Source organism: Ptychodera flava, chromosome 5 (genome assembly GCF_041260155.1).
Source record: "Ptychodera flava strain L36383 chromosome 5, AS_Pfla_20210202, whole genome shotgun sequence".
In the NCBI taxonomy this organism is placed as follows: Eukaryota; Metazoa; Hemichordata; class Enteropneusta; family Ptychoderidae; genus Ptychodera; species Ptychodera flava.
The window spans coordinates 5,814,595-5,841,692 of NC_091932.1; the positions used below are offsets into that span (position 1 = coordinate 5,814,595).

The 27,098-nt window shown below is 38.0% G+C and overlaps 2 protein-coding genes across 2 annotated transcripts; both read left to right on the forward strand.

Moving 5' to 3' along the window:
• On the forward strand, nucleotides 1–26,353 carry LOC139132824 (uncharacterized). The gene is made up of 9 exons (XM_070699082.1): nucleotides 1–161; nucleotides 17,605–17,751; nucleotides 18,368–18,556; nucleotides 20,332–20,673; nucleotides 21,098–21,430; nucleotides 21,661–22,068; nucleotides 22,232–22,322; nucleotides 23,276–24,003; nucleotides 26,146–26,353. Exons 1-9 carry the CDS (start codon nucleotides 86–88, stop codon nucleotides 26,262–26,264), a joined length of 2,433 nt encoding a protein of 810 aa, XP_070555183.1. The 5' UTR covers nucleotides 1–85; the 3' UTR covers nucleotides 26,265–26,353.
• LOC139132607 (kremen protein 1-like) lies at nucleotides 6,516–7,988 on the forward strand. The gene is made up of 3 exons (XM_070698888.1): nucleotides 6,516–6,795; nucleotides 7,224–7,556; nucleotides 7,807–7,988. Exons 1-3 carry the CDS (start codon nucleotides 6,516–6,518, stop codon nucleotides 7,986–7,988), a joined length of 795 nt encoding a protein of 264 aa, XP_070554989.1.
• Nucleotides 26,354–27,098: the final 745 nt, after the last annotated feature.

Sequence of the window (27,098 nt, forward strand, 5' to 3'; positions counted from 1 at the left end):
ATCATAGCGAGCACGACTAACATTTGTAGGGGAAAGGAAAGTCCCCAATGCTAGTGTCAGAAAGAAACATCGTTCTTTGGACGGCATGGATTTATATTTCTTCTTGTCTTCTGGATTAGTGATACTTTTAATTGATTTATCCACACGACAAAGCCACTCAGGTGAGTATAGACCCATCTTATAAGAAGTAATATACGGATATGTGAAGGCGTAAATATTCAATATGATCAACGGTACAAAATGGACTATTACCTGCAGTGTGAACGCTCCACATATTGTGCAATGGAGAGGTTCATAACTTTTAAACACTACTATCACATAACATTGTTTTTTGTGACATTCTATACTTAGTTAACTTTGTTTTGCAAAAGATACATTTAAGAACAAGAATATCATAGTTTTTTTGCGCGTCAGCATCGTCTATGTTGAGTCAAGTTTTATCGACGAGAAAAACATAAAAAAGCTTCACTTATGAAACCGATTTTAGCTAAATACCATCAAAGGTGGCGATTTTGTCCCCGCATGAATGCACTTTAATGTGCAAGTAAGCATTGCGACTGTTGCAGATCACGGTCCTGGAGAGACCGCAGGCAGATGAAATGTTTCGCCCTGCAGCTTTCTAATCTGTTGTTTTTGTTAAGTATTCTGCATTTTCTTCACGGCCAGCTTGACCATATGTTGTGAGCTGGTTTCTAGAGAGGAACTATGTTGTATTTTAATGTTTGCTATTTTGTCCAGTCGAAATTAGATTAGTTGATGGTAATACACCATTTGAAGGTAGAGTTGAAGTAAGACAAACTGGAAGCGCGACATGGATGTCGATGTGTGCGGATGACGAGAAAGGCTAGAACCTCACAGTCGCAAGAGCTGCTTGCAAACAACTGGGTATGTCGTTATCACAACAGACTTAAACCTTACAGTAAGCAATAGTGCTTCACCTGTAATACTAAAGGAACAGAAGAGTGCGTTTTGATAAAGTAAATAAGTGAGACCGAAAATAATTCGGAAAAAGTTCCTTCCTGGCATAAGTACTAGTGAAGACGCGATTATAATATCACCTGAAAAGTGTAAAGATAAAATGGCCGCTAATACTGTGCGCGTACACGGAAACACTTTCAATGAATCACCGCTGTGGAATTCTAATCAATAATACAGCATTCGTTATTCGTCACGCGAAAGGAAATGTGCCGTCTTCAGCCGAAAAGGGGTGCCTAATTTCTGCGATCATCGCTGAAAGAGACGCCTTACTATAAGTAAAGCTGTGACTTCTTCAACAGAATTACAGTGATCGCTGAAGATCGGTCATTCGTTTTTCATAACAAGTGATAGATCCGTAGCATTTCTAAATCCTTATGTTTGATGGGCATCGTAAAAGCGCCACACGCGCAGTAAATATTGTTAAACTGACAAGCTATATTCCCCCTCTCTCTCTCTCTCTCTCTCTCTCTCTCTCTCTCTCTCTCTCTCTCTCTCTCTCTCTCTCTCAGGCTTCAATACAGTAATGTGGCATAATGGAAACTTTGGTGATAGCGATCTGAATTATTCAGTGTGCAATGTAAGCTGTAACCCCATGGCGTCGAAGCTAGACGATTGTGACGTTGATTTTAGAGAAGGAACAGAGTGTACTAGCTGTGGATCGACCAATAGTGCAGCTGTCACGTGTTACTGTAAGTTGTTTGTTTGTTTTCGTTTTTTAATTTATTTTTATTCACAAAGAAAAAAAAAACAGTACAGTAGACAATCAAGCAACAGTGAGACAAAGACAAGACTGGGAAAACAACATTATAAAGAGCGATGTGGTATCCAGAGTCAGCTTTTCATATTTGCTGAAAAAGGTCAAGAAATGGTGACCACTTTCCATTATGACTATCAAGCTGATCTTCTTTTTTAGCTATACATAATTCAATATCATGAATTTTTCTAAATTTTGATCAGTAAACATATTGACGAATTACCAAAGAAACAAAAGTCACATTAAGATTATCTGCTTGATCACCAAGAATCATACAAAGCTTTGATAGAGTCGAACAGATATCTAATGATAATATATATAATAATAATCTTTATTACCCTTATAATATTACAATTCAGTAATGAATGTACATCTGAGTTGTGCTGTGATAAAGGGTAAACGGAAACGGAAAATAGCAGATGCTAGTCTAGTCCATTCCCAAAGCCATTTGATGTTAAAGCAATAAAAAGAAGAAGAAAAAAGAAAACTAAGTATATCGAGGGTAGTGTACATGAAAGCAGTGGGATTGCAAAGTAACCTAATTGTAACAAAGTAACTAAGAGATCTAATGATCGACCCATTGTATGAATAATATTTCGCCATAGGGCTTTCATATGGTTATAGTTGTAAAATAAAATGTTCTATTGTCGCTGGAAAATTATGACTAATTCCACACAAGTTCAGGATATTTTACAGAATTTGTGTACAAAATATTAATGAAGAAGTTTAAATTGAAACACTTTTGACTTGCTATCAATTGAGACAAAATCAGTCTGTACATCTTATCCCACTCTAAGCTTAGTAGACAAGAGATTTTTCTATATGCTCTTCAGATTTTGGTCTGGTTATAATCTTTTTTCAGCAACATATCTTTAAATTTTGATTTAGATAAAGATTCAAGTAAGAATTTTTCATCTTCAGTACAAACGGAAATTTGATTTGAAAACTGTTCTATTCTTCTGTACTTCAGAAAATCAGGGATTAACTCAGCAACCCCATCCATTTCAACTTATTATACAAATTTAAACCTTTCCTTTCAAATTCTTCCCATGGGATCCTTTGTTTGACCCTTAAACAGGTCCGAAACAAAATGAATTCGAACATCATTGGAGTTTTTATAAAAGATGGACTTACCGCCTAAAAAACATAACTACTATTCCAAATTAACTAGTCTTCATCCCCAGTTATCTGATTGACCTCTTACCATGCATCCAAAAACTCACCAATAAAGTGTGTGTGACTGGCAGTGATTTCTTACGTGTTACTTAAAGTTCGCAATACAACATCTCTCTAAAATAATAAAATTACTCCTGAGGATCAGTAACTGTATGAATACTTTCAGTTTCACGCTCTTTGTCTCATTGACAACATGCATGCCGTGTAACGAGTGTATATTCTGTTCTTGATGATCAATCTAATGACGAAAAGGCTACTCGAATGTTTCCCTTTCATCACTTGCCCCTACGTTATCGCAATGTCTATACATTTCGTTATCACATACATAGACCCAGTTATCCCTATAGTATGACGTCACACTATAGGTATATGACTACGATGAATCCATATTCCACATGTGGTGGATATGGGACCCGGACTACTTTCAACAAACGTAAACAAACACAATCAGCTGTTCAGGACACGATGAACACCGCTTTGAATTTCTCGAGAAGCAAAAGTGGGAGGGTAATGAAGTTTAGGGAAATACGGGGTATTAAAATACATGTGTAAAATATAAAATACGGCTTATTCTAGAATTTTCATTAATTTATGTGCGGGCGGGAAAAATTGTAGTCTGCTGTCACTTTTTGACGATCGAGTGGACAACACAAAATGTCAGCAACGGAGCAGCGTCACGTAAATGTCCGTGGTGAAGAAATTGACCAATTCATCGCAAATCAACGCTGAAAAAAACACAGTAAAAGCCACCAACACATCAGTCAAGCAGTTCATAAGCTTTTTGCAGGCCACCGAGTGCAGTCAAGTAGAATTTTATTTGTTGCCACCAGAAATTTTGGATCAACACCTTGCCAAGTTTTCCATCGGAGCCCGACAGAGTGATGGCAGTGAGTACGAACCCGATACTTTAACCAGCTACCAACGAGGCATCGATCGTTACCTTTCAGAGAAAGGCTACCGATATTCCATCTGTAGGGATACAGTTTTTAAGATGTCTCAAGATGCACTCAGAGCGAAGCGTTGCGATCTTAAGTCGAAGGGCAAAGGAAATAAATCTCGAGCCGCCGAGCCACTGACAGACGATGACATTAAACTTATGCGAGAAAAGAAAATACTCGGTAACTACAATCCAGAATCGGTCTTGTACACAGTGTTGTGGAATAACACCAAGCTCTTTGGTTTTCGAGCCTGTGACGAAAACAGAAAATTGTGTTGGGTGACATACTTCTGAAAACAACAACAGCGGGTCGCGAGTATCTTGAGTTTTCCGAACGTGACAACAAAACCAGGAGCGGTCAATATGGTAACGTTCGTCCGTACGCCACCGAAAATGTTCGCTGTTGAAGACAAGAGTATCTGTCCCGTTGAAACCTACAAAATATATAAAGACCATCGCCCAGATGACATGTGCGAATTACATTCTCCGTTCTACCTGGCCATAAATTATAAGCCAACCACCCAGATATGGTACAAACGACAACCGATGGGCAAAAACAAACTGGAGAGTATTGTGAAAACCATCACAGAACGAGCCGGAATAAAGGGGCGCAAAACGAATCACAGTGCACGAAAGACAGCAATCCAGAAACTCAGTGAGCATGGTATTCCTCCGACCCAAATAATGCAACTTTCTGGTCACAGAAATGTCCAGTCTATCAATTCGTACGCCGTAAACTCTTTAAATCAACAGGAAGTAATGTCAGATATTTTGACCGGCGCCGAAAACCCCAGAAATCAACTGATGCCAATGCCGCAACGATCGTCTCCTGCTGCTGTCGAGCCTCTGTCGATGTCCACCAACAACATGATACGGAGCGTCGACGATGACCCAAGACAGAGTACCGTGACAGCTGCAGCAGCAGGGATGTTTCTGGAGCAACCTTGACAAGTTGCAAGTTTAACATCACCATCAACGTTGCCGGAGCATCTGGTAGCAGTCAACGAGTCGAGCCAAGGAAGCGAAGAGCGTTCGTCATTTCAGACAGCAGCGACGATACTTCTCCTGACTACAGACGCATCAGAAGAAACGCTGTGTTGTTCTCTCAAAGCGACGACAGCTCGCAGGATTTTCAGTGAACTTGAATGTTCAATTAATTGCATTTTGTATTTATTGTATTGCATGATAGTATGCATAAATTTCCCAAATTACCTTGTCATAGAAGTGCTTTGAGGTTCCGGACATTCGTAGTACTGAGTTTTTAATTCGAGCCGCACACCGTTGTAATTACATTTAAACGAGTTAGTTTTTTTTCGTAAAATATAAAATATACAATTGATAATTTCGTCAAACAAAGTTTTCAAAAGTTCATACAAAGTTTGGAAAGCAGTGTTCTTTGAATGGTGTTCAAACAATGACGACATTTTTTGAAATATGCTCGCGATTGATATCTGTTCTCGGTAACAACGTGACAGAGTAATGGTGCCGTCCCGCTTCACTCGCACGTCATTGTTATTGTTATTTTGATCGATGAATTTTCACTGACATTGATGTTATGGAATAAATCAAATAAATACCTTGTGTTAAACGATACCTGGTCTTTCGTTGTTCCGCTTGATTCGCACAGAATACCCCCAACAAGAGTTGTTATTATCCATAAGAGCAGCCTCAGTGTGCTCCAAGAACTTATGAACTATGGCGTGGCCATGAACAGCTGAGAGCGGTCAAGTCAGCTGTGACCCAACCATGACCGCATAAAATGAGCGGAGGAATTTTTTTTCAAATAGTCCCTATCTTTTTTCCTCGGCATTTAGTGTGGGATATCATATCTGAAAGGTTTATTCAAGGAAAACTGGGTCTATGTATGTGATAAATATATAATCCCCCCGTATTCCTCACTCGTGTGTCTGCGTCGCGGACTCGTGATTCCCCGTGTAGCGGCCGTATCCCCCCCTCGCCTTCGGCTCGGAGGGATACGGCCGCTACACGGGGAATCACTCGTCCGCGACGCAGCCACACTTGTTCGGAATACGGGGGGATTATATATAAGTATACGTAATTTCTGGTTCTGCGACATGTATCTCAGCATTTTTGTCGGATAACACTACAGTTCCAAAATCTGGAACCTTAAAGACATGTCAAAAATGCAATGATAATTATAATACATCATAACCTAAAGAAAGTAACGATTGCAGCAAGAAATCTGCTCCTTTATTTGGCCGATGACCATCTACTTTATGGCAAAACTTCCGGACATTGTAGTCGAGAGTAGTTTATACAATGTTACAACGAACACGATTGGAACTAATTTGGGATAATTGGATTTTCATATTTTTCAAATTTCGCAAAAGTGTTAGGTCCGTATAGCTGAATGTTGCGATATTACAAAATACTCATAAAAACAAGTGTGTAACTTAAAAGAAAAGTAGATGAGGTTACATTTCAATATTGAATCGACATTACTTTACCATCCAATTATCCCAAATTAGTTCCAATTGTGTTAACGAAAAAAAATTGCAAACCACGATCGTCGAGTGGTCATATCTTACTCAGAATTAATCACATCTATGTCCTGATACAAATTTAAATCAGCTTTGTCATCTTTCCATCATAGTCCCTGACTTTCTAGGTCGATATAAAGAGGATAATATCAGGATATTTCCAATACATATGGCATTGCAAATACCAAAGTATGATGTCACGATACAAGGATGCATCAAAGAGTGTCGAAATCGAGGAAAAAGTATCGCAGTTCTCCAAAGTGCCGATGAGTGTTACTGTGGTGATGACTCTGTTGATTATTGGCGTTATGGAGAGGCTATTCCAGGATTACCAATACTGCCTAACACATCTGCTGTGAAATACAACACACTGCAGTGTTCTGGTGATAATGACACGACAGCTTTCATGCAGGGATGTGGAGGAGATTGGCAGTTAGATGTCTACAACAGTAAGTACACAAAACAGTACAAGGAATCTCATTATGGATTTTCGTTGACAACTCGACTGTACATTTTACGCATTTCAATCTTCAAAAACATGAAAGAAAATTAATCATGTCACTAAACTGCCAATGCACTGCAGAATGTCGCTTGGACTTAAGAAACGGTATATCAACTTTATCACCGACCACTATGTCATAGTTCGGGGCAATTTTCTGAGATTATCACAACGCAGGGTTAAATTTACACTGCTTCCGTTAAAATAATCCTCAAATCTTTGCATTCACACTAAATCATTCAAGTATATGACATTAGTACATTTTTCATAATGTGCCAAAATTTAGCGAAAATAATGCATATAGGCATCTTCCGATGGTGCGCTATAGACAAGCCTTTAATTGGCAACGGTCCCTGATTTTGTATCATTCCTTCACAGCGTCTTTTGGTGCCTGTGGCGGTGACTACACTGATTCCAGTGGATACATATATTCTCCAAATTTCCCCGGTAACTATACCAACGAACAATCGTGTACTTGGACAATAACAGTGGATCCTGGACACATAGTAAAGCTAGCCACTCTTAAGCTGAGATTACAAGACAATGACATGGTGATTGTGAAGGATGGGATCGAAGACCATAGCTCTACTATCAGTACTTTTACTGGTTATTCACTACCACAGCCATTATACAGTTCATCAAATACTCTTCGTGTTGAGATGGTCACCGATGACGCAGGGAATGATCTTGGATTTGCTCTGCAATACGAAGGTAAGGATACGATATATTTCAAAAATCAAATAATTTCAAATAGTGGTGGCACTCGGGTAAATTGCATACTTATTTGACTGAATTTATTTTCCTTTTTTGTTGTTCGACTTAATATGCATCTATAAACATATGAAAATCTCTTGTGTACACACTCTAATTAAGTTTTACAAATCTATGAGGATTACCCGCTTTCTAGTACCAATTATATTTTAGAAACAGACGTTAAAAATTGCAACCATTCTACCAACAGCCGATGAGATTACTGTGAGTACACCTGTACAACAGTCAACGCAAATGACTTCAGCCACTACTAAAGGACCAACTGTGACAATGACTCCTGGTCGACAATCGACTTCAGCTGTCAGCGTAACTGTTTTGACGACCAATGAAATGACATCGCTCACAGCACAGATCCTTCGACTAGAATGTTGACAAGTGAGAAAACGATGGGCGAAACGACGACGAAGATGGTCACGATTCCAACAACAAGCACATTACTGATATCGACGGAGACTGACAGAAAATCTTCGGCGACAGGATGCGGTACATCGCCGACACATCATGAGTCGACTGGGAAAGATAAGACCACGCGTTACCTGGTCGCTACCAATGGATACACAAGTGTGCTGACAGAAAACAACACACAACGGAAACAACAAGATTGTAAGTGTGGCTATTAAATATTTGATTTCTATAGTCAGTTTAGAATGATAAAAGTGAATTAAGGACAGAAATCGAAAATGTAACAATTTATGTCTAAAAGTATCTTCAAAATTTTAATATTTGTTTCTTGTTCTTTTCCAATATTTGTATACATTATTGTGACTGTCGTCGCTACGATAATTCTTCTCGCCATTGTATTGGTTGTGTTGCGCAGTCGAAGATTACAAAGGTGATGAATCAGCATTTTTTGCGCTTACATTCACTGTCTTCAACAGTTGCACACATTTACGAGAATGGCAGTCTTAGAAAAGCACTGAGTTTGGATATGAAATGGTCATAAAAAAGAAACTTCGAAAAGATGAATAGATTTTTTTAATGAAGTGAGTTAATTTATGATAATTACTCAAAAGTTTGACGTGATAAGTATATGTCTGCAAAAGTGTGATATTATTGTGATGTTGATAAAAATCACTCAAGAGGCATTTGTGTTATCGGATGTCTTCTTGTGATCAGATGTTAAGCCTTTCATACGGTGGTCATTTCGGGGCGTTTATGGAGTTTTATTACAAGCGCACTAAGGTGAATCTTCTGCTATTACCACTAATATTATGCAGGAAAATGGTTTAACATGGATTGTCGACTCATGATCATAATATTCATACGCCTGTTTCACGATGAAAGAAGGGGAATGCACAAAATATACACGTAGTTCATGCATGACGAACAAGATTGTAATTACGTATAGGTATAGCGAATCCAGTAAAACAGCATTTGACTTATTTAAACTGTGCCGGTTTTGAAGCCTGATTCTGTTCGTTTAACTCAGACGGGGTGTTTCAACCAGCATCGATTCTGAGGTGTTATTGATCAAGCAACACAGCTATCAGTATTTCTACAATCTTCACAACAATCCCAAACCCTAGCTTTGATGTTTTTGTTGCCATTGTAGTCATTACCTGGTCTTTGGTAGCTCTCCTCCATTTCGAATACTATGTATGAATAATTTCCAATGACAGTAAATATAGTGTAGAATTCACTCAAATCAACAGTATTGAATAAAAAATTTCTAAAACATTGCACTATTTAATCAACTCATGACATGCATTTTTACGAATATCCTAACAAATATAGTACGTACAGTGTTCATCGAAATTGCGTCAATGTGAGGTCAACATAATTTATTATGATTTCATAAGGGCTTCATGGATTTAGTTTTAACAGCAACTAGAAGCCGCCTCTTACCGCGAGATAAGCTGCCAATTATCTTAATAGAAACCAACAAAATATGAATATGAAACAAACAAAAGAACACATTTGACATAACGTTGCACTAATATCACTTCACTGAAAACAGCGGAAATTTTTAAAAGTGTGCAAAATTCTGAAAACAGTCCGTATTGCTAATATGCAAATCAAAAAACGCTCAACGCATAAATAAATCGCCATAACTTTAATGCCGTTCTGTGGTACAGGAATTAATATATTTAGCACGGCAGACAAATGAAGTATACGAAGATGAGAATAGTGTATGTTCAAATGTAATATACTGAAATATATTGAGACATGTATCGGTCGTATATATGTACAGACACGTATATATTGAAATATGTGTCCATGTGATTGTGCCAGCACGGATATAAACGCGTGCGAGCTCCCAGCTGGAGCAAAATTTATATTTTGATATTCCATGGCAGAATTTAAATGTACTGTTATGGTGTAAAAACAATAAACCACCTAAAGAACGGGTATACCAATCGGCTTTGACCAGTTCACTGCATATGTATACTCGCTTGCGCAAATATGTCGTGAACTGGTCAAAATCTCGTGGGATACTGTCGCTGGCTGTGGTTTATTGCTCAATTAGTCTCCCGTAAAAACATCATGAAATATCGTGACATATACGTTTCTATCAAATACCAAACAGTTCGTGTTTCAGTTGACTTTATTACCTCCAGTTTCTTTTTTGTATTGCCTATTTGCGGATGAATTTCTTACTGTAAATTTAAGGGGGTTTATTCTGTGGTCTAAAAAGTGTCCATAATTATATCGATCGTATTGAAAGAAACATTAAAATATTTCTCAGCACTCCAGTATACGAAAAACTTTTTTACTAGATAAGCAAATCAAACCTATGTGTGTTTCCTATAATTGACGGATACCGTATTAAAAGCAGCCGACCAAACTGTTTTGCTTTCGCAATTTTAAAACCCTGAAATTACTATTCAAGCGTTCGCTGATTTTTCATTAAGTTACTAAAGAACAAACAAAAAATTGTCTTCCACCTTATAGAAGTTTACGTGTGATTGTGACAGTTTTGTAGCCAGTCCCTGCCTGCTTTTCGGCAACGATGTGTTTCAACCATCATCGATACTGTGGTGTTATGATCCAAGCAACGCATTCTGAAGTAGTTCTGCAATTTTCACAACTCCCCTGAGCGTTCTCATTAAATTTGATGTTTTTGGTTCCATTGTTGATGTCGTTACCTGGCTTTCAGAAGTCATCTTCTATCTCACAGCCTTTGTGTAATGATAATTAAGTTACATGTCAACAACGACGACGACAACAACGAAGAAGACGACGACGACGATAGAAATCATGCCGCATATACGCAGAGGGTAATGTTTCCTCAGCTTTAATCTTGTCTGTTCGTAGGGAGCATAGTCCGGAAGAAACATCGCCCTCAGCTGTTTTAGGACAGGGTGACGTGCGGAATGGTGTTTGTCAAGGTGATTCAATTTATACATCGCTAAGATTGGACGAAATATCACCAAGTCATTATGAAAAGTTGAAGAAAGAAGGCAAAATTTAGAGCAGCATTAGCTATTGTAATTCTTGATGTGTTTTCTTCACTTATCTTCAGATTGTAAAATATTGCTTTTTCATTTGTACTTCGATAATCACGTCGAAATAGAAACATTCAACTCGTAAATACTGTCTGCATATAAAGTAACAAATGGTATTGATGACGATAGAATTTTGGTCCATTTTCCTTTTGTAGAAAATATGTAAAGTGTGTTGAAAAGACAGAATGTAAATCTAAATGTATATTTATCACGCGTAAACTACTACGATGCTCCTCTTGTTCAGAGAGTATGGTTGTAAAATGGCATTTTTTATGATGCTAAAACATGAATCATCTGTTCATTTTAAGTGGAACAGCTTTCAGCATAGATGTTTATGTGAAAGACCGAGAGAACAAAACTCAAATGTCAAGAAAAAAGGTCAGAATTCGATTTCCATTTTCAGTATTTGGCTACGGCATTTAAATGCCAGCCTGTTCTTGCCAAAAATTAAAAGATAAATTCAAATTTTGCGAGTATTGCGACCAAGACCCAAAAAGAGACGGTACTTGGTGTAATAATGTTTTGCATTTCTGCTTGTGAGTTGTTGAGTATGGTTGATAGTGCACCATGGCAGAATTTGTTGTAATCTGATTTTCCTGATTACTGCTTTACTATACAGTAAAATTATGTTTAGCATATGAGTGTTAACAATTTATTCTTCATCAAACACGCCGTAGTTCGTTGTACATTTTTTGACTCTGTCATTATAATTGTTTATTTTGGAAAGTTTCCGGTGGAAGATATGTGTATATAAAATATGTTTGATGCTGCGATCATCTTTTAAAGTTTCATATGAGTAGCAAATTCAGTATTTCGCCATTCTGGAAATTTCAGAAATGAAATTAATCAAGTAACTGAAATGAATGTCTGTTTGAAAATATTTGTGACCAAAAATAAGTTAAACTTGTGGTCAAGTTCTGAGTTCATAACACTTACCACATCGTTCATTTCAATAATGTTTTACCGAGGTCACGTTGCTGCCATATATATGCGTCATACAGTGTGGTAAAACTATTTGTGCAAGAAAATTGGTAAAAGTAATGCATATTGATATATGACTTCATTTATGAAGAATAAAATTACCTTCAAGAGGAAAACGATTGTTAGAGCAAAGTATCTGTCAGTTTAATCATATTGATATTGGTGATTATTCTATATTTCGAAAAGCTCCCGACTAGCTAGCTGTAGGAAATACGTTTTATGGTTAGTAATGATAAAAGCATGAATTTCCGAATTTACAGACACGCCTAATTGTATCAGGAACTTAACAGGACGCAGAACGCTTTTCGATGATAAAGAGTAACCAGCCATTGCGTCATTTATCCATCGGATTAGAGCTAGGAGAATGTATCCGGTAGCCGTGATTTCATCGTCCAGTTATTCGGCTCTATACCGGATGTATTAACATCTATATAAAATTTCGTTGGACATGTCTTTGGTCGAGATATTGCAGGAATGGGACACCTAACATTCTGGCATTGCTAGATACAGCACATATATATACAACTCAATGTGTGGTAGATGTAAGCAGACAATTTCCAACTAACGGGTAAAGTGATATACCAACGACCTAACTGGAACCCAAAGTACGCCCTCTCGTCTTCCTTGATCAAAACGTCGTAATGGTCGCCTTTGTCATCTCACTTAAATTGGTATTCCTCTTGTTTCATATACCTAGAAACCTCAATTAATTTATCTATATTTGAAAGACATATCGACAATAAATAGATTCAGAAACCGTCTACGTATGCACATGCGTGGTTTTGGTTCTACTGCAATTGGCACATTTAAGTAAGCTCTGCAACCTCACCACAGACAGAAATGGCGTCAGTTTGGATTCTGCTAGCGATTGTTTGTAATATAAATGCTGCTAATATTTTGCACGAGGGATTTCTAGCAAGTTATTTGTTTCTGGCGATGAGGTAACAGCGTAAAGGCATCTCTTGCATGTACCCCAAAATAAATGACAAATTATGAAACAAAAACTTTTTTGCTAAACCTATCCATAATTTGAGTTGGATAATTTGAAGCTACCGACAATATTTGCTACATTTCTCTTCATGGTTGTGTATTTCTGCAGTGACAAACTCTTATGGATTTCGAAATGACTACAGTGACGGTCACGCTTCGTGATTGCCTTTGCGACATCGTCAAAGCCGATATGTGGTAGGCTTTCGAAGGGCGCCCTCTTGATGCACCCACGAATACAACTTTCTCGGAGGAAAGTAGACTTGCTTCAAGTCGGTTAATTTCTAAAAAAATCTTTTGTAATAGTTTCTCGTGTGATCTCCTATTTCATACAAACCTATTTGGAATTTGGCAGCCAAGGCCAGGTTTCCTTGCGATTAATTGAACGCGTTACCTTTGAGTCTGCGCAGTATAGTGAGTTAGTTTCTGCCGGATTCTGTGATTCCGGGAGAAACTCCTGTATAGCGTTCACCCCACTCGTTGCGGTCACCCCACTCACGCGTTTCTTATGAAAACAGAACACAAATCATCGCGTTCACCCCACTCAAACATTCACAAATCATAGACTTGAACCAAGTCTAGGAGGGGAGGTACCCAGGGTCAGTTTCCCAGACGTGGGGCGTGAACTGAAAGATAATCAAAATATAATATGTAAACGATAATTTTTTCTGGAGGGCGCCCATAATATGGCGAGGCTGTGTGGGATCTTGGATAGGCTGACCGTGGTCAGGGCTACTGTAAACTAAATGTAAAGTGATAGAAAAATCATGCTGGTACTAAATAGTTGGAGTTCGTGTTTTTCAAATTCGTGTTCTTCAAAATTCTTGTTCTTCAAAGTCATTGCAACTGTTTTATTTTTTTTTGCCGGGGATATAAAAACGTACCCCAATAGAGTACATTTCTGCTCTTGGCGGACATCAGTGACGATGTGGGCGATGGTGCATTACAGATCCGTTTGTACCACAGCTCCTCCACGTTGTACCAGAGACTAAAGGGGCAGATGCCCAGTAAAATTTTTGGAAAATTAGATGCTAACGATATGCAGGTTATATTATATATTATAGCCCAAACATGGGACTATGTGCCCGAGGGTAGGTGACTATTTGCCCGACGTAAGGAGGGCAAATGGTCTCCTGCCCCGAGGGTACATAGTCCCTTGTTTGGGCTATAATGTTTTTATTACATGTCTCTCTTACTCAGTTTGCACCAAAAATATTTACGTTTATTGGCAAATTATAGTCAAATGCTTTATTTTCATTTTAGACGAAAAACGGTTAAAAATAGAACGATTTTCATCATCGAATGGCGCATTGATATATTTAAACTACTGTTATGCGGTTTATCAATATTTTTATGCGAAATTTTCCAAAAAACGGATGATTTCTGTGCAAAACATGAAATTTCAAGACTTTTATATCCAAAAGTTTTCAAGCTGAAAATAGTTCCGGTTCACTTTCAGTCTAGAGATGACTATGCGGCCCGCGACGTCATCGGCGAGTACCATTGAATCCTATGGAGCGCGCGACGTTCGATATACGAGGCATGTAATAAATTTATGTACAAACTATGATGAAGCACAGAAGAACAGGTTCTGCCCTGCCCCTCGCAATCTACGAGCCTAATACAAGTATTTTGACTGAACACAACATACGGTCACAACGCCAAACAGAAACATGCGAAAGTGCAGATTAATTCACAAGCACACTTTTTACATTTTCCTCACACAATCCCAAATGGAATTACATTACATCCGGAACAGTAGTACCAAATTCAAGATTTGCGTGTGTGAGCTTCCGCTTGTAGCAGTCCATTGCGAGTGCATGTGATGGTACACATTTTACTGAATGGACTCGGCTGCCAATGCTTTCGGACAGAGCGCATGCCTACCAGTGGCAGTATACGAAGAAGATGTGTGTCGGCAACCGCAAAAATGGAAATGTGGTTATTATTTTTTAAGCAAAATCGAGCAGCGTGTTTGCCAAACGTAGCAAGTATTGGACTCAGTTTTATTTCTTTCATCTAATAGACATAATCTATCGTTATTCACCCTTGATACTATCGCGCGTAAAGTTTGAAACTTAGAGACGATCTCTTCTTCTTCCTTGATTCCAAAGAGCTGTACTAACAGTCTCCTGTTGGCTCTGTCAAAATCATTCGACTCGAATTTCGCCAAAATCACTCTATAATTGATGTCGTAACTTTGGGTGTGCTGCAACCATTGCCCAGTCTACCAATTGCAAGGCTTAAGCGTGAGGTCAGGGACAATGTGTGTGAGGTGAATTAATTTTTTTCTAGGGCGTCATCTACTGACGCAGTTTCTGTTTACTTATGCAGCTTTTTTCGTTTATTTGTGTCTTTCGTGTCTCCAACTTGTCACCCCGGTTTGCCTATTACAAGGGAAAGAATGGTCACGTGTTGCTTCCATTAATATCAAGACGAATTTACATAATTCTCATGGATAACGCTCAAGATGCGATTTCAAATACAAATCAGTAAACATAAGGTCCAAGGCACATTTAATATGTAAATGATACCCCACTATTTCGATATTAAATTTTACCCACACACTATGGTGTATCCCAAAAGTAATTAATACATAGCAATGAGATATAGGTTGTACGAACAGAAGAACGCAACATGTACCCTGACAGCAAGAATAACTGAATGCGTTAAAAATTCGACTATTTGTACAAAAGCGTTAACGTACAGCAGTATCTAACCGTCCAAGCGACATGTGATGAAATGCTTGAAGAGTATTTCGTAGCTAGATAAAATGTAATATTCATAATTTGCTGCTATTTTTAGGTTGTTGCATCATCAAGAGAGAGAATAATGATATACAAGACTTTGATTACGTGTATTAACAGTATTATTAATTCATCTTATTATCTCAACCGGAAGTAGAAACATATGTATAATCATCTTTCAGTCGTCAGCATTATATACTGCTGATACGTTCGTTCCATTGTACAATGATATTGTCGATGTAACATTCATTTTAGCGGAATAAGTGGACAACAACCCTTTACTTTTTATGAGAACTTTTTGCATAGGGGCGCCCCCTCACGACCGTATTGTCAAACTCTGAAAATACACCATGACCCTTGACATTATTTAACACTTGTTGGTATTATTTGGTATACTTCAGTATTCACATTCAGACCTAAGTTTGCCTTCAGTATCCAAGACAAGACAAATCATGTGCTACATTTACTAGGTCACAATAGACGATGTTCCGCTGATTGCGAGATCTCGCGAGACTTTAATACATGCCCGTAGAAACATGATTCCAGCTTAGTAATACAAGTCAAACTTTGTATGGAACTAGAAAAAGTGCAGAACTGAGCAGAGATTGCAACTTCATATATTTATGCAGTGTTAAACGTAATTAGCGACTTGTCCTGTTTTACGCAATTTGTCCTGTGTTGCGAGAACACGTCCACTGCGAACCACATATTCTCGCGATATCTCGGAATATCTCGCGCGGTTCGGAACATGGTCTATTAGACTGGCCCCGGTCACTTTTCTTTTCTCGGCAGCAGTTACAACGCATTCACGTACGATCTAGGCAACATTCTACCACCAAGGCGACAGTCCTCCGATTTATCCTGTTTTGATATGTATATGCCCACAGACTTTTATCACTGGCAGGTCTAGGTCACTACACTAGAACACTTTGAGTAGGTCTAACCGCTATACCTTACCCTCAACCAGTAGCAATGGTCGTTACATAAATATTCATTACTCCTTGTTCCTTCTTGTCTAGTTCAGCTAATTAGCATATGAATCCAGACACAACCTACGAACAGAGCAATGTGATAAATCATAGCGAGCACGACTAACATTTGTAGGGGAAAGGAAATTCCCAAATGCTATTGCCAGAAAGAAACATAGTTTTTCGGACGTCATGGATTTATATTTCTTCTTGTCTTCCGGATTATTGATACTTTTAATTGATTTATTCACACGACAAACCCACTCAGGTGAGTATAGACCCATCTTATAAGAAGTAATATACATACCTGTAAAGGCGTAAATATTCAATATGATCAACAGTACAAAATGGACTATTACCTGCATTGTGAACGCTCCACATACTGTGCAATGGAGGTGTTCATAACTTTTAAACACTACTATCACATAACACTGTTTTTGTGACATTCTAAGGCTTAGTTAAGGTCTGTTTTGCAAAAGATACATTTAAAAACAAGAATATCGTATTTTTTGCACATCAACATCTTCTATGTTGAGTCAAGTTTCATCGACGAGGAAAACATACAAAAAGCTTCACTTATGAAACGGAATTAAGCTAAATACTATCAAAGGTGGTGACTCAGTCCCTCGCAGGAGCGCGCTGTAATGTGCAAGTAAGCATTGAGACTGTTGCAGATGATGGTCCTGGAGAGACCGCAGGCAGATGAAAAGTTTCGCCCTGCAGCTTTCTAATCTATTGCTTTTGTGGGTATTTTAATTAACAGTATTCTGCATTTCATCTCGGCAAGCTTACCCATATGTTGTGAGCTAGTTTCTAGAGAAGAACTATGTTGTATTGTAATGTTTGCTATTTTGTCCAGTCGAAATTAGATTAGTTAATGGCAATACACCATTTGAAGGTAGAGTTGAAGTAAGACAAAATGGAAGCACGACTTGGAAATCGATGTGTACTGATAAAGATACAGGCTGGAACCTCACAGTAGCTAGAGCTGCTTGCAAACAACTAGGTATGTAGTTATCATAACAGACTTAAACCTTACAGTAAGCAGTAAGTGCTTCATTCGTAATACTAAAGGTACAGAAAGAGTGCATTTTGATAAAGGCAATAAGTGAGACCGAAAATAGTTCGAAAATAGTTCTTTCCTGGCATAAATGAGGACGCGATTATAATATCAACTAAAAAGTGTAACGATAAAATGGCCGCTAATACAGTAAGCGTACACGGAAACACTTTCAATGAATCACCGCTGTGGAATTTGAATCAATAGTACAGCATTTATTATTCGTCACGCGAGTGGAAATGTGCCATCTTTAGCCGAAAAGAGTGCCTAATTTCTGCGATCATCGCTGAAAGAGACGCCTTACTATAAGTAAAGCTGTGACTACTTCAACAGAATAACAATGATTGCAGAAGATCGGTACAACGTTGTCATAACAAGTGATAGACCCATAGTATAATGCTATGTTTCTAAATCCTTATGTTTGATGGGCATCGAAAAGCAGCACATGTGCAGTAACATACTGTTAAACCGACGAGCTATATTCCCCTGCTCTCTCTCTCTCTCTCTCTCTCTCTCTCTCTCTCTCTCTCTCTCTCTCTCTCTCTCTCTCTCTCTCTCTCAGGCTTCAATACAGTAATGTGGCATGATAGAAACTTTGGCGTTAGCGATCTGAATTACACAGTGTGCGGTGTAAGCTGCAACCCCTTTGCGTCGACGCTGGACGAGTGTGACATTAACTTTGGCGAAAATGGAATGGGGTGTGACAGTTGTGGGTCGACATTGCATGAGGGTACCGGTGTCACGTGTTATTGTAAGTATTTTGTTTGTTTGTTTTCGGGGTTTTTTGTTTTTTGCGGGGGTTTTGAACATTTTTTTATTGACAAAGGAAAAAAGCAGTACAGTAGACAATCAAGCAACATTGAGACAAAGACAAGACTGGGAAAACAACAGTTCAATGAGCAATGTGGTATCCAGAGTCAGCTTTTTATATTTACTTAAAAAGGTCAAGAAATGGTGACCACTTTCCATTATGAGTATCAAGCTGATCTTTGTCTTAACTACACATAATTCAATATCATGAATTGTGCTAAATTTTGATCTGTAATCATATTAACGATTTACCAAAGAAACAAAATTCACAATAAGATTATCTGCTGGATCACCAAGAATCATACAAAGCTTTGATGGAGTCGAACAGAGATCTAATGATTGACCCATTGCATTATAGTATTTCCCCGTAGGGCTTTCATATGGTTAAAGTTGTAAACTAAAATGTTCTATTGTCTCTGGTCAAAATTATGACTAATTCAACACAAGTTCGAAGGATATTTTACAGAATTTGTTTACAAAATATTAATGAAGAAGTTTAAATTGAAACACTTTTGACTTGCCATCAATTGAGACAAAATCAGTCTGTACATCTTATTCCACTCTAAGCTTGGTAGTTCAAGAGATTTTTGCTCTTTAGATTTTGGTCTAGTTATAATCTTCTTCAGTTGCTGCAACATATCTTTGAATTTGGATTTAGATAAAGATTCAAACAACAATTTTTCATCTTCATTACAAATGAAAATTTGATTTGAAACCTGTTCTAATTTTTTTGTGTACGTCAGAAAAACAGAAAATTAAACTCAGCAAACCCATCTATTTCAACTTACTATTCAAATTTAAACCTTTCCTTTCAAAATTCCTCCCATCGAATCCTTTGTTTGACCCTTAAATAGGTCCGAAACAAAACGAATTCCAACATCATTGGAGTTTTTAAAAAAGGTGGATTTTCCGCCTAAAAACATAGTTCCAAATTAACTGGTCTTTATCCCCAGTTATCTGATTGACCTCTTACCATGCATCCAAACACTCACCAATAAAGTGTGTACATGTGACTGGCACTGATTTCTTACTGTGTTAAATAACTGTAAGTTTGAGAAATACCTAATATGTACCAATTCCGAGTAAACTTGTTCTCTGAGCACAGTTCATTTTTTCGCATTACAACATCTCTGTAAATCAATAAAATTACTCCTTATGATCAGTAACTTTATGGAATACTTCCAGGTTCATGCCCTTTGTCTTATTGACAACACTGCATGCCGTGTAACGAGTATATATAAAATGTATTCTCGATGATCAATCTAATGACGAAAAGGCTACTCAAATGTTTCCCTTTCATCACTTGCCTCTACGTTATCTCAATGTCTATACATTTCAGTACACATAATTTCTGTCCTGCGACATGTATCTCAGCATTTCTGTCGGATAACACTACAGTTCAAAAATCTGGCAACCTTAAAGACATGTCAAAAATGTAATGACACTTTAATATAATACACGATAACAGAAAGATACTTAAGATTGCAGCACGAGACTTGCTCCTTTATTTGGCCGATGGCCACCTACTTTACGGCCTAACTTCCAAGAATTGTCGCCCAGAGTTACGCTTATGCATGTTTTTAGTTGATACAATTTCAAAACTCAAAATAAGCTTATGCAAACCACGATCGTCAAGTTGTCTTATTTTATTCAGAATTAACTGACATCTATGTCCTGATACAAATTTGAATAAGCTTTCTTATCTTCCCCTCATAGTCCCAGAAAAAGACTTTCTTGGTCGATATAAAGAGGATAATATCAGGATATTTCCAATACATATGGCATTGCCAATACCCAAGTATGATGTCACGATACAAAAATGCATCAAAGAGTGTCGGGATCAAGGAAAGACTATCGCAGTCCTCCCAAGTGCCGATGAGTGTTACTGTGGTGATGACTCTGTTGATTACTGGCGTTATGGAGAGGCTATTCCAGGATTACCAATACTGCCTGACACACAGGCTGTGAAATACAACACACTGCAGTGTTCTGGTGATAACGGCACGACAGCTTTCATGCAGGGATGTGGAGGAGATTGGCAGTTAGATGTCTACAACAGTACGTACACAAAACAGTACTAGGAATCTCATTATGGATTTTCAGTAACAACTCGATGGTACACTTTACGCATTTCAGTCTTCGAAAACGTGAAAAGAAAATTAATGATGTCACTAAATTGCCCATGAACATAATATTGCTTAGACTTAATAAATGGTATATCAACTTTATCACCGACCACTATGTCATAGTTCAGGGCAATTTTCTGAGATTATCGCAACGAAGGGTTAAATTTACACTGCTCTAGTTAAAATAATTTTAAAATCTTTGCATTCACAATAAATCTTTCAAGTATATGACATCAGTATAGTTTTCATAGTGTGCCAAATTTAGCGCTTAATAATGCATATGGGTATCTTTCGATGGTGCTATAAACAAGTCTTTGATTGGCAACGGTCCCTGATTTTGTATCGTTCCTTCACAGCGTCTTTTGGTGCCTGTGGCGGTGACTACACTGATTCCAGTGGATACATATATTCTCCAAATTTCCCCGGTAACTATACCAACGAACAATCGTGTACTTGGACAATAACAGTGGATCCTGGACACATAGTAAAGCTAACCACTCTTATGCTGAGATTACAAGACAATGACATGGTGATTGTGAAGGATGGGATAGAAGACCATAGCTCTACTATCAGTACTTTTACTGGTTATTCACTACCACAGCCATTAAACAGTTCATCAAATACTCTTCGTATTGAGATGATCACCGATAATACGGGCAATGATCTTGGATTTGTACTGCAGTATGAGGGTAAGAATACAATATATTTCAAAATACAAAATGATTACCGATAGGGTGACATTGCATTCTTATTGGACTTGATTTGCTTTTCTTCTCTATGGTTCGACTTAATATGCATCCATAAACACATTGAAACCTCTTGTATACACTCTAATTAATCTATATAAGGATTACCAGCTTTCAAGTAGCAATTATGCTTTAGAAACAGACGTTAAAAATTGCACACATTCTACCAACAGTCGATGAGATTACTGTGAGTACACCTGTACAACAGTCGACGCAAATGACCTCAGACACTACCAAAGTAACAAGTATGGCAATGACTCCTGGTCGACAATCGCCTTCAGCTGTCACCTTAACTGCTTGGAGGACCAATGAAATGACATTGCTCACAGATCCTGCGACTGAAATGTTGACTAGTAAGAAAACGATGGGCGAAACGACGACAAAGATGGTCACGATTTCAACAACAAGCACGTCACTGTTATCGACGGAGGCTGACAGAAAATCTTCGGCGACAGGATTCGGTACATCGCCGACACATCATGAGTCGACTGGGAAAGATACGACCACGCGTTACCTGGCAACTACCAGTGGATACACACGTATGCTGACAGAAAACAACACACAACGGAAACAACAAGACTGTAAGTATTAAACACGATTTATGGCTTTTAAATATTTGACTTTTATAGTCAGTTCAAAATAATAAGGGTAAATTTAAGAACAGAAATCGAAAATGTAACAATTTATGTCTAAAAGTATTTTCAAAATTTCATTTTAAGACACATATTTCTTGTTCTTTTCCAGACATATTTGCATACATAATTGTCGCTGTCGTCGCTATGGTCCTTCTTCTCTTCATTCTATTGGTTGTATTGTACAGACGAAAATTACAAAGGTGATGAATCAGTATTTTTAGGCTACATCCACTGTTTTCAACAGTTTTACACAATTTACAACAATCGTTATGGCAATGTTAGGAAAACATTGAGTTGGAATAATAAATTTTCATCCAAAGGAACATTTAAATAGAAATATCTATATTCTCATTGGAATGAGTTAATTTATGCACATATCTTCAGAGAGTCGGGTTACAGATTTATTTCTGCATCATTTACCCTCTCAACGTGTAATATTACGATGATATTGATGAACAACAAAGAAAGAGTAGAGAGGCATTCTAGTTAAAGGGAAGGGAAGGGATCGTCGAAATTACACCTGAACGACTTTCTTGTTACAAACGTATTTCATTCACGATATCTAGATACATCACGTCAACAAAGCTACATTAAATTTACGATGTACATTATGACGAATACATGTATGTTTTAACTTTTATCAATCCCAACAACTTGCATACAGTGTTTAAATCGGTCGTATGGGTCCTGTACGACCTTTGAGCGCAGTTCCGGCGATCCCCTTTTTTAAGTGATGTTAGGCCATTCGTTGGTCATTTCGGGTCGTTTATGGGTTTTGTTACTTTCATCTTACAATGCTTGTTGAAGGACATGTATTGTTTAGGTGACCTTATCGAAGCAATGCTATCGGTAGCATGCAGGCATCATTGAAAAAATAACAATCGTTAATACATCCGCAATTATAGTATAAGAGATCCTTGATAGGAGTTTTAGGGGATACGGTGCCCACTTAAACATCCTGTGAACAGCGACACGTCCCGCTAAAACAGTAGATTCACGTACAGCAAACACTATAGGGTTACGAAGAGTGATATCGGTCATAAGTAGAATGAGTGCTGCATGCTACTGCTGCTGCTGCTAATATTTGCACATAGAAAAATTATTCAATTCGGATGGATGATTCATGATCGTGACATACATTTACTTGTTTCAGGAAAAAAGAAGAGGAACGCACAGAATATACACTTACAACAGTTCATGACAATCAAAACAGTAACTCCCTCGGAGTCGAAAACTACGATGGTATGATCTCGACACAGGCTGAATCTATAAATGGCGGAAATTTGTATGTTGGCGATTTTGACGACAGTGTTCAACATGCGGGTTCTTATATTGTGAATCCAGTGACCCTATCTGGAGACTATGACGTACTTGGTCCTGCCGACGGTCAGCAGGATGACACACGACTGTCGAAAGATCAGCCCTCTAATTTCGCTAACGATCCAGGCTACGCCAAGACATCAAACTACAAAGAAAGTTCGACAGAAAGTGGTAACGAGGAAATGAAAGCAGACCCTGGGGATACTACACGTGTATATGCAGAAGTCAACAAAAAGAAAGACCTCACACAAAAACTTGACGACGAGGAGTTGAGTAATGCACAGCAAGGCCGACGTGACTTCTCATCTGAAGCGGAAAGATCTAACGCAGAGAGAGATCTCGAATCCAGTGAATCGGAGAATCACAACGATGCAACGAACGACGTCGATGTACCAGCTGTGCCAGTTAGAAGTCAACTGCGTCTCGAAGATGACGACCCTCAACACGTTTACGCGACCGTGGACAAATCGGAGAAGAACAAAGCAAGCAAGAATGAGGGTTATGTCGACGGCAACTCTGTCGACGGCACACGAATCATACGTGACGGCCAATCTGGTGAAGGTACTGTGGATAACATCATATACGAGTCAGCCGGTAGCAATGCATGAATTACTACTGAGAAGACTGTGCGAGATATTTATCAAGGAGATTCCATGCTGTATGACTTAGCTAATTTGACTTGAAAATTAACTCCGGTATTCATTTCTATTTTGGTTCATACACATAATATGAAAGCCGCAATTTTTCGTTTTGGATAGGGATCTAATTTATTTAAAGTACAAAAATGACAGAATTTATCATCTCAGAACCCTTTTTCGTTACGATGGCATGTGTATTCAGGGATATTTTGTTTTGCTAAATTAATTGAGGTGGAAGTTTTAATTTTTATTGTAATTTTATAAATTCAAAATTGTTATTTGGCAATAGCTATACAACTTAAAGACAAAATTTAAAACTTCATTCCTCCAGTGCAATCGCCTTTCAAACCCAGTGTGCTAACATTATGAAAGTCATTTCAAATAACTTAAGATGTTGTTGGTATCATGTGATCCGTTCTGGTTTAAACTCTCAAATTCGTAAGCTGTCGAGATTTGTTATTCGACATTATAGTATTGAAAGCATGTCTGTGGGAGATCATATTTCTTTGTGTATAACCGACTAGAATTTCTCTCACATTATTTTTTGTCACAATCCTATTCGTAATCTCATCGCGGAAGTTAAAAAGCGTAGTTCATTGGCTTTGGGGAAATGGATCAAGAGTCTATTCAGTTATTAGTTTTATTTTTATGCTTATATTGGTGAATGCGATAATACTTTGAAAACAACAACATAGAAACTACTTTAGAATCGGGGTAAAAATTGAAATCTTTGCCGATGAATCCATGTCACGTTCATAATATAAACTGAACATTTGTAACTTCGGTAAATACGGTAATTAATTTTATGATTTCGTTTGTGTCTACTTCGCTACGTCCTTCGCTACGTCACTCAGTTACGCTGTCTATCAGAGAACGCTGTAGACTAATGTGTGCGATGTCAACGTATACAATTTCCTTTCAAAACTGTGCCAGTGTGCGAGACAGAAAGTGAAGCAACCAAATATAACATTCAAAAACGATAATGAAGCCTTGGCCACCAAAATCTGAAACTACAGCTCGCAAGCTGTGAAATTTCTTCATTCGGCGCCGAAATGTATAAGATGCTTATAAGCAAAGATAAGAAACGGAGTAGAGAAAAGAAGAGCACCGGTTAATACTCTTTGACAACGTGAAAGAACCCTTTGATATTTTTGTTTTAGTTCTTTGGCAATGTCGTATTGACATTTATGTTATCGCAATATCTGTTTTGACGTCATCCATAATACCGTTACCATCGTACGGTAACATACAAGTAATTTTTTTTTAATGTTGCATGTTTTTCTTTTCCGATACTCTTTATCATCAACAACACATTATTCTTATAAAATTTCGTTTGGGGCGAGGCTTGACCTATATAAATGATTAATGTTTGCTGATTATTCCTGTGCAAAGATGAGAAAGTCTCTGAAATTCTGAGATTGTGATTGATTTAATAAAGAATGGATAGAAACAGCTGTCATTTGGTCTGTCTGTGACAGGGCCAGTTATTTTAGAAAATCACCAAACCACAGCCACAAGAATAAATGAAAAAAAATTAATTGTGAGCGATAGACCTTAAAAGGAGAGAGAGAGAGAGAGAGAGAGAGAGAGAGAGAGAGAGAGAGAGAGAGATGCATGAACATCATGTATTATCATAACTTTTCTCGAGTTTCGAATCCGCACGGGACAAGTTGGCGTGAATTTTCGTAGAGTTCGAAAATGTTTTGTCGTTCACAATTGCCAGTCAGTTCTGTTTAGTTTATACTGACTTGTCTGGTTGGTTAACCTTGCTTGTCTCTCAACCTTGTTAATCGCCCAACACCTCGCTTGACAAACAAATACTACACTTTGACAACGCAAAGTACGTGTTACCTAGCTCACCAAAGATATCTCAAGGGGAACTCTAGAAAATCAGAGTGAAAAATCATGAAAGTTGTCAAAAAACTATATAGTTAATAAATCACACTCGAGCATTACAACGAAAATTATTCGACCAGAACTCAATGACAACTGAAGACGCTAACGTTTTCACCCCAAAATTACCTTTCACCCTTTCAGAACGTAACCTTTCACCCTGTTTCAACAGGTGGAAATTCGCGTTTCGGGCCATCAATTTCACAATATGGTACATGGACAACGAGGCCAAGACAGGACCACCTCGTATATTTTACTCCACATCGTAAGAGAGCAGCTGAAGATGATTAATGATAGACTACGGAAGGCAAACAACCACAGCACACACTCAGGTTTAGAGCATTAATAAATAAAACGCAATTGGATAGAAATATCAGACATTAATGATGTCATAAAAAGAAGCAAAGTACACCGCCGATGAAGGTGTAATTTTAATGAGGAGCCCAAGGATACAGAACACCATATGTGGATAGTACGTGTTGCTGACCTTGGTCATTATAGCTCTCTGAAGGTCAACCCATGCATTGACTTATGTTATTGTGTCAGACTTTTGCCAAAGCGATGTCAACAGACTATATCTACGACATAACAACGTGGAATTTTGTTTCAGTTTGATCTTGCGAATGGGTGGCTGGTTTGTCATACACGGAGCGATTGGCCAAATTTACCTTAACAACACCATTTGAAAGTTTCTATGGTTAGATTACTGACTTGTCTGCAATCGCGAGATAAGTGGTCCATTCTGAACAACCAACCCTCAACACAGCATTCCAACCGAATTATGTGAAGTGGAAGTCGTTAAAAGCACACCCACTTTTTAGACACTTCATTTTATATTACCTCCGAAAAATAAATGTGGAACTGAAACTTTAAGTGTTATTTATGTCGCATAAGAGTTAAACGCATTGTTTTTCAATGACTTTCTGCCCAGTATTTACACATAGACACCCAAACTTTTCACTGTTACTTTCTGCTGGTACTGATAAGCAGCCTTGAAACTCAACGATGTTTAAAAACATCTTGGTTCTTGAGGAATGTGATATATTCAGCTATCTACTTGACATTTTCGACGTTGCGATATTGAGCATTGCTGGTGTTCCCCCATGTAATCAGGATTGATATGAC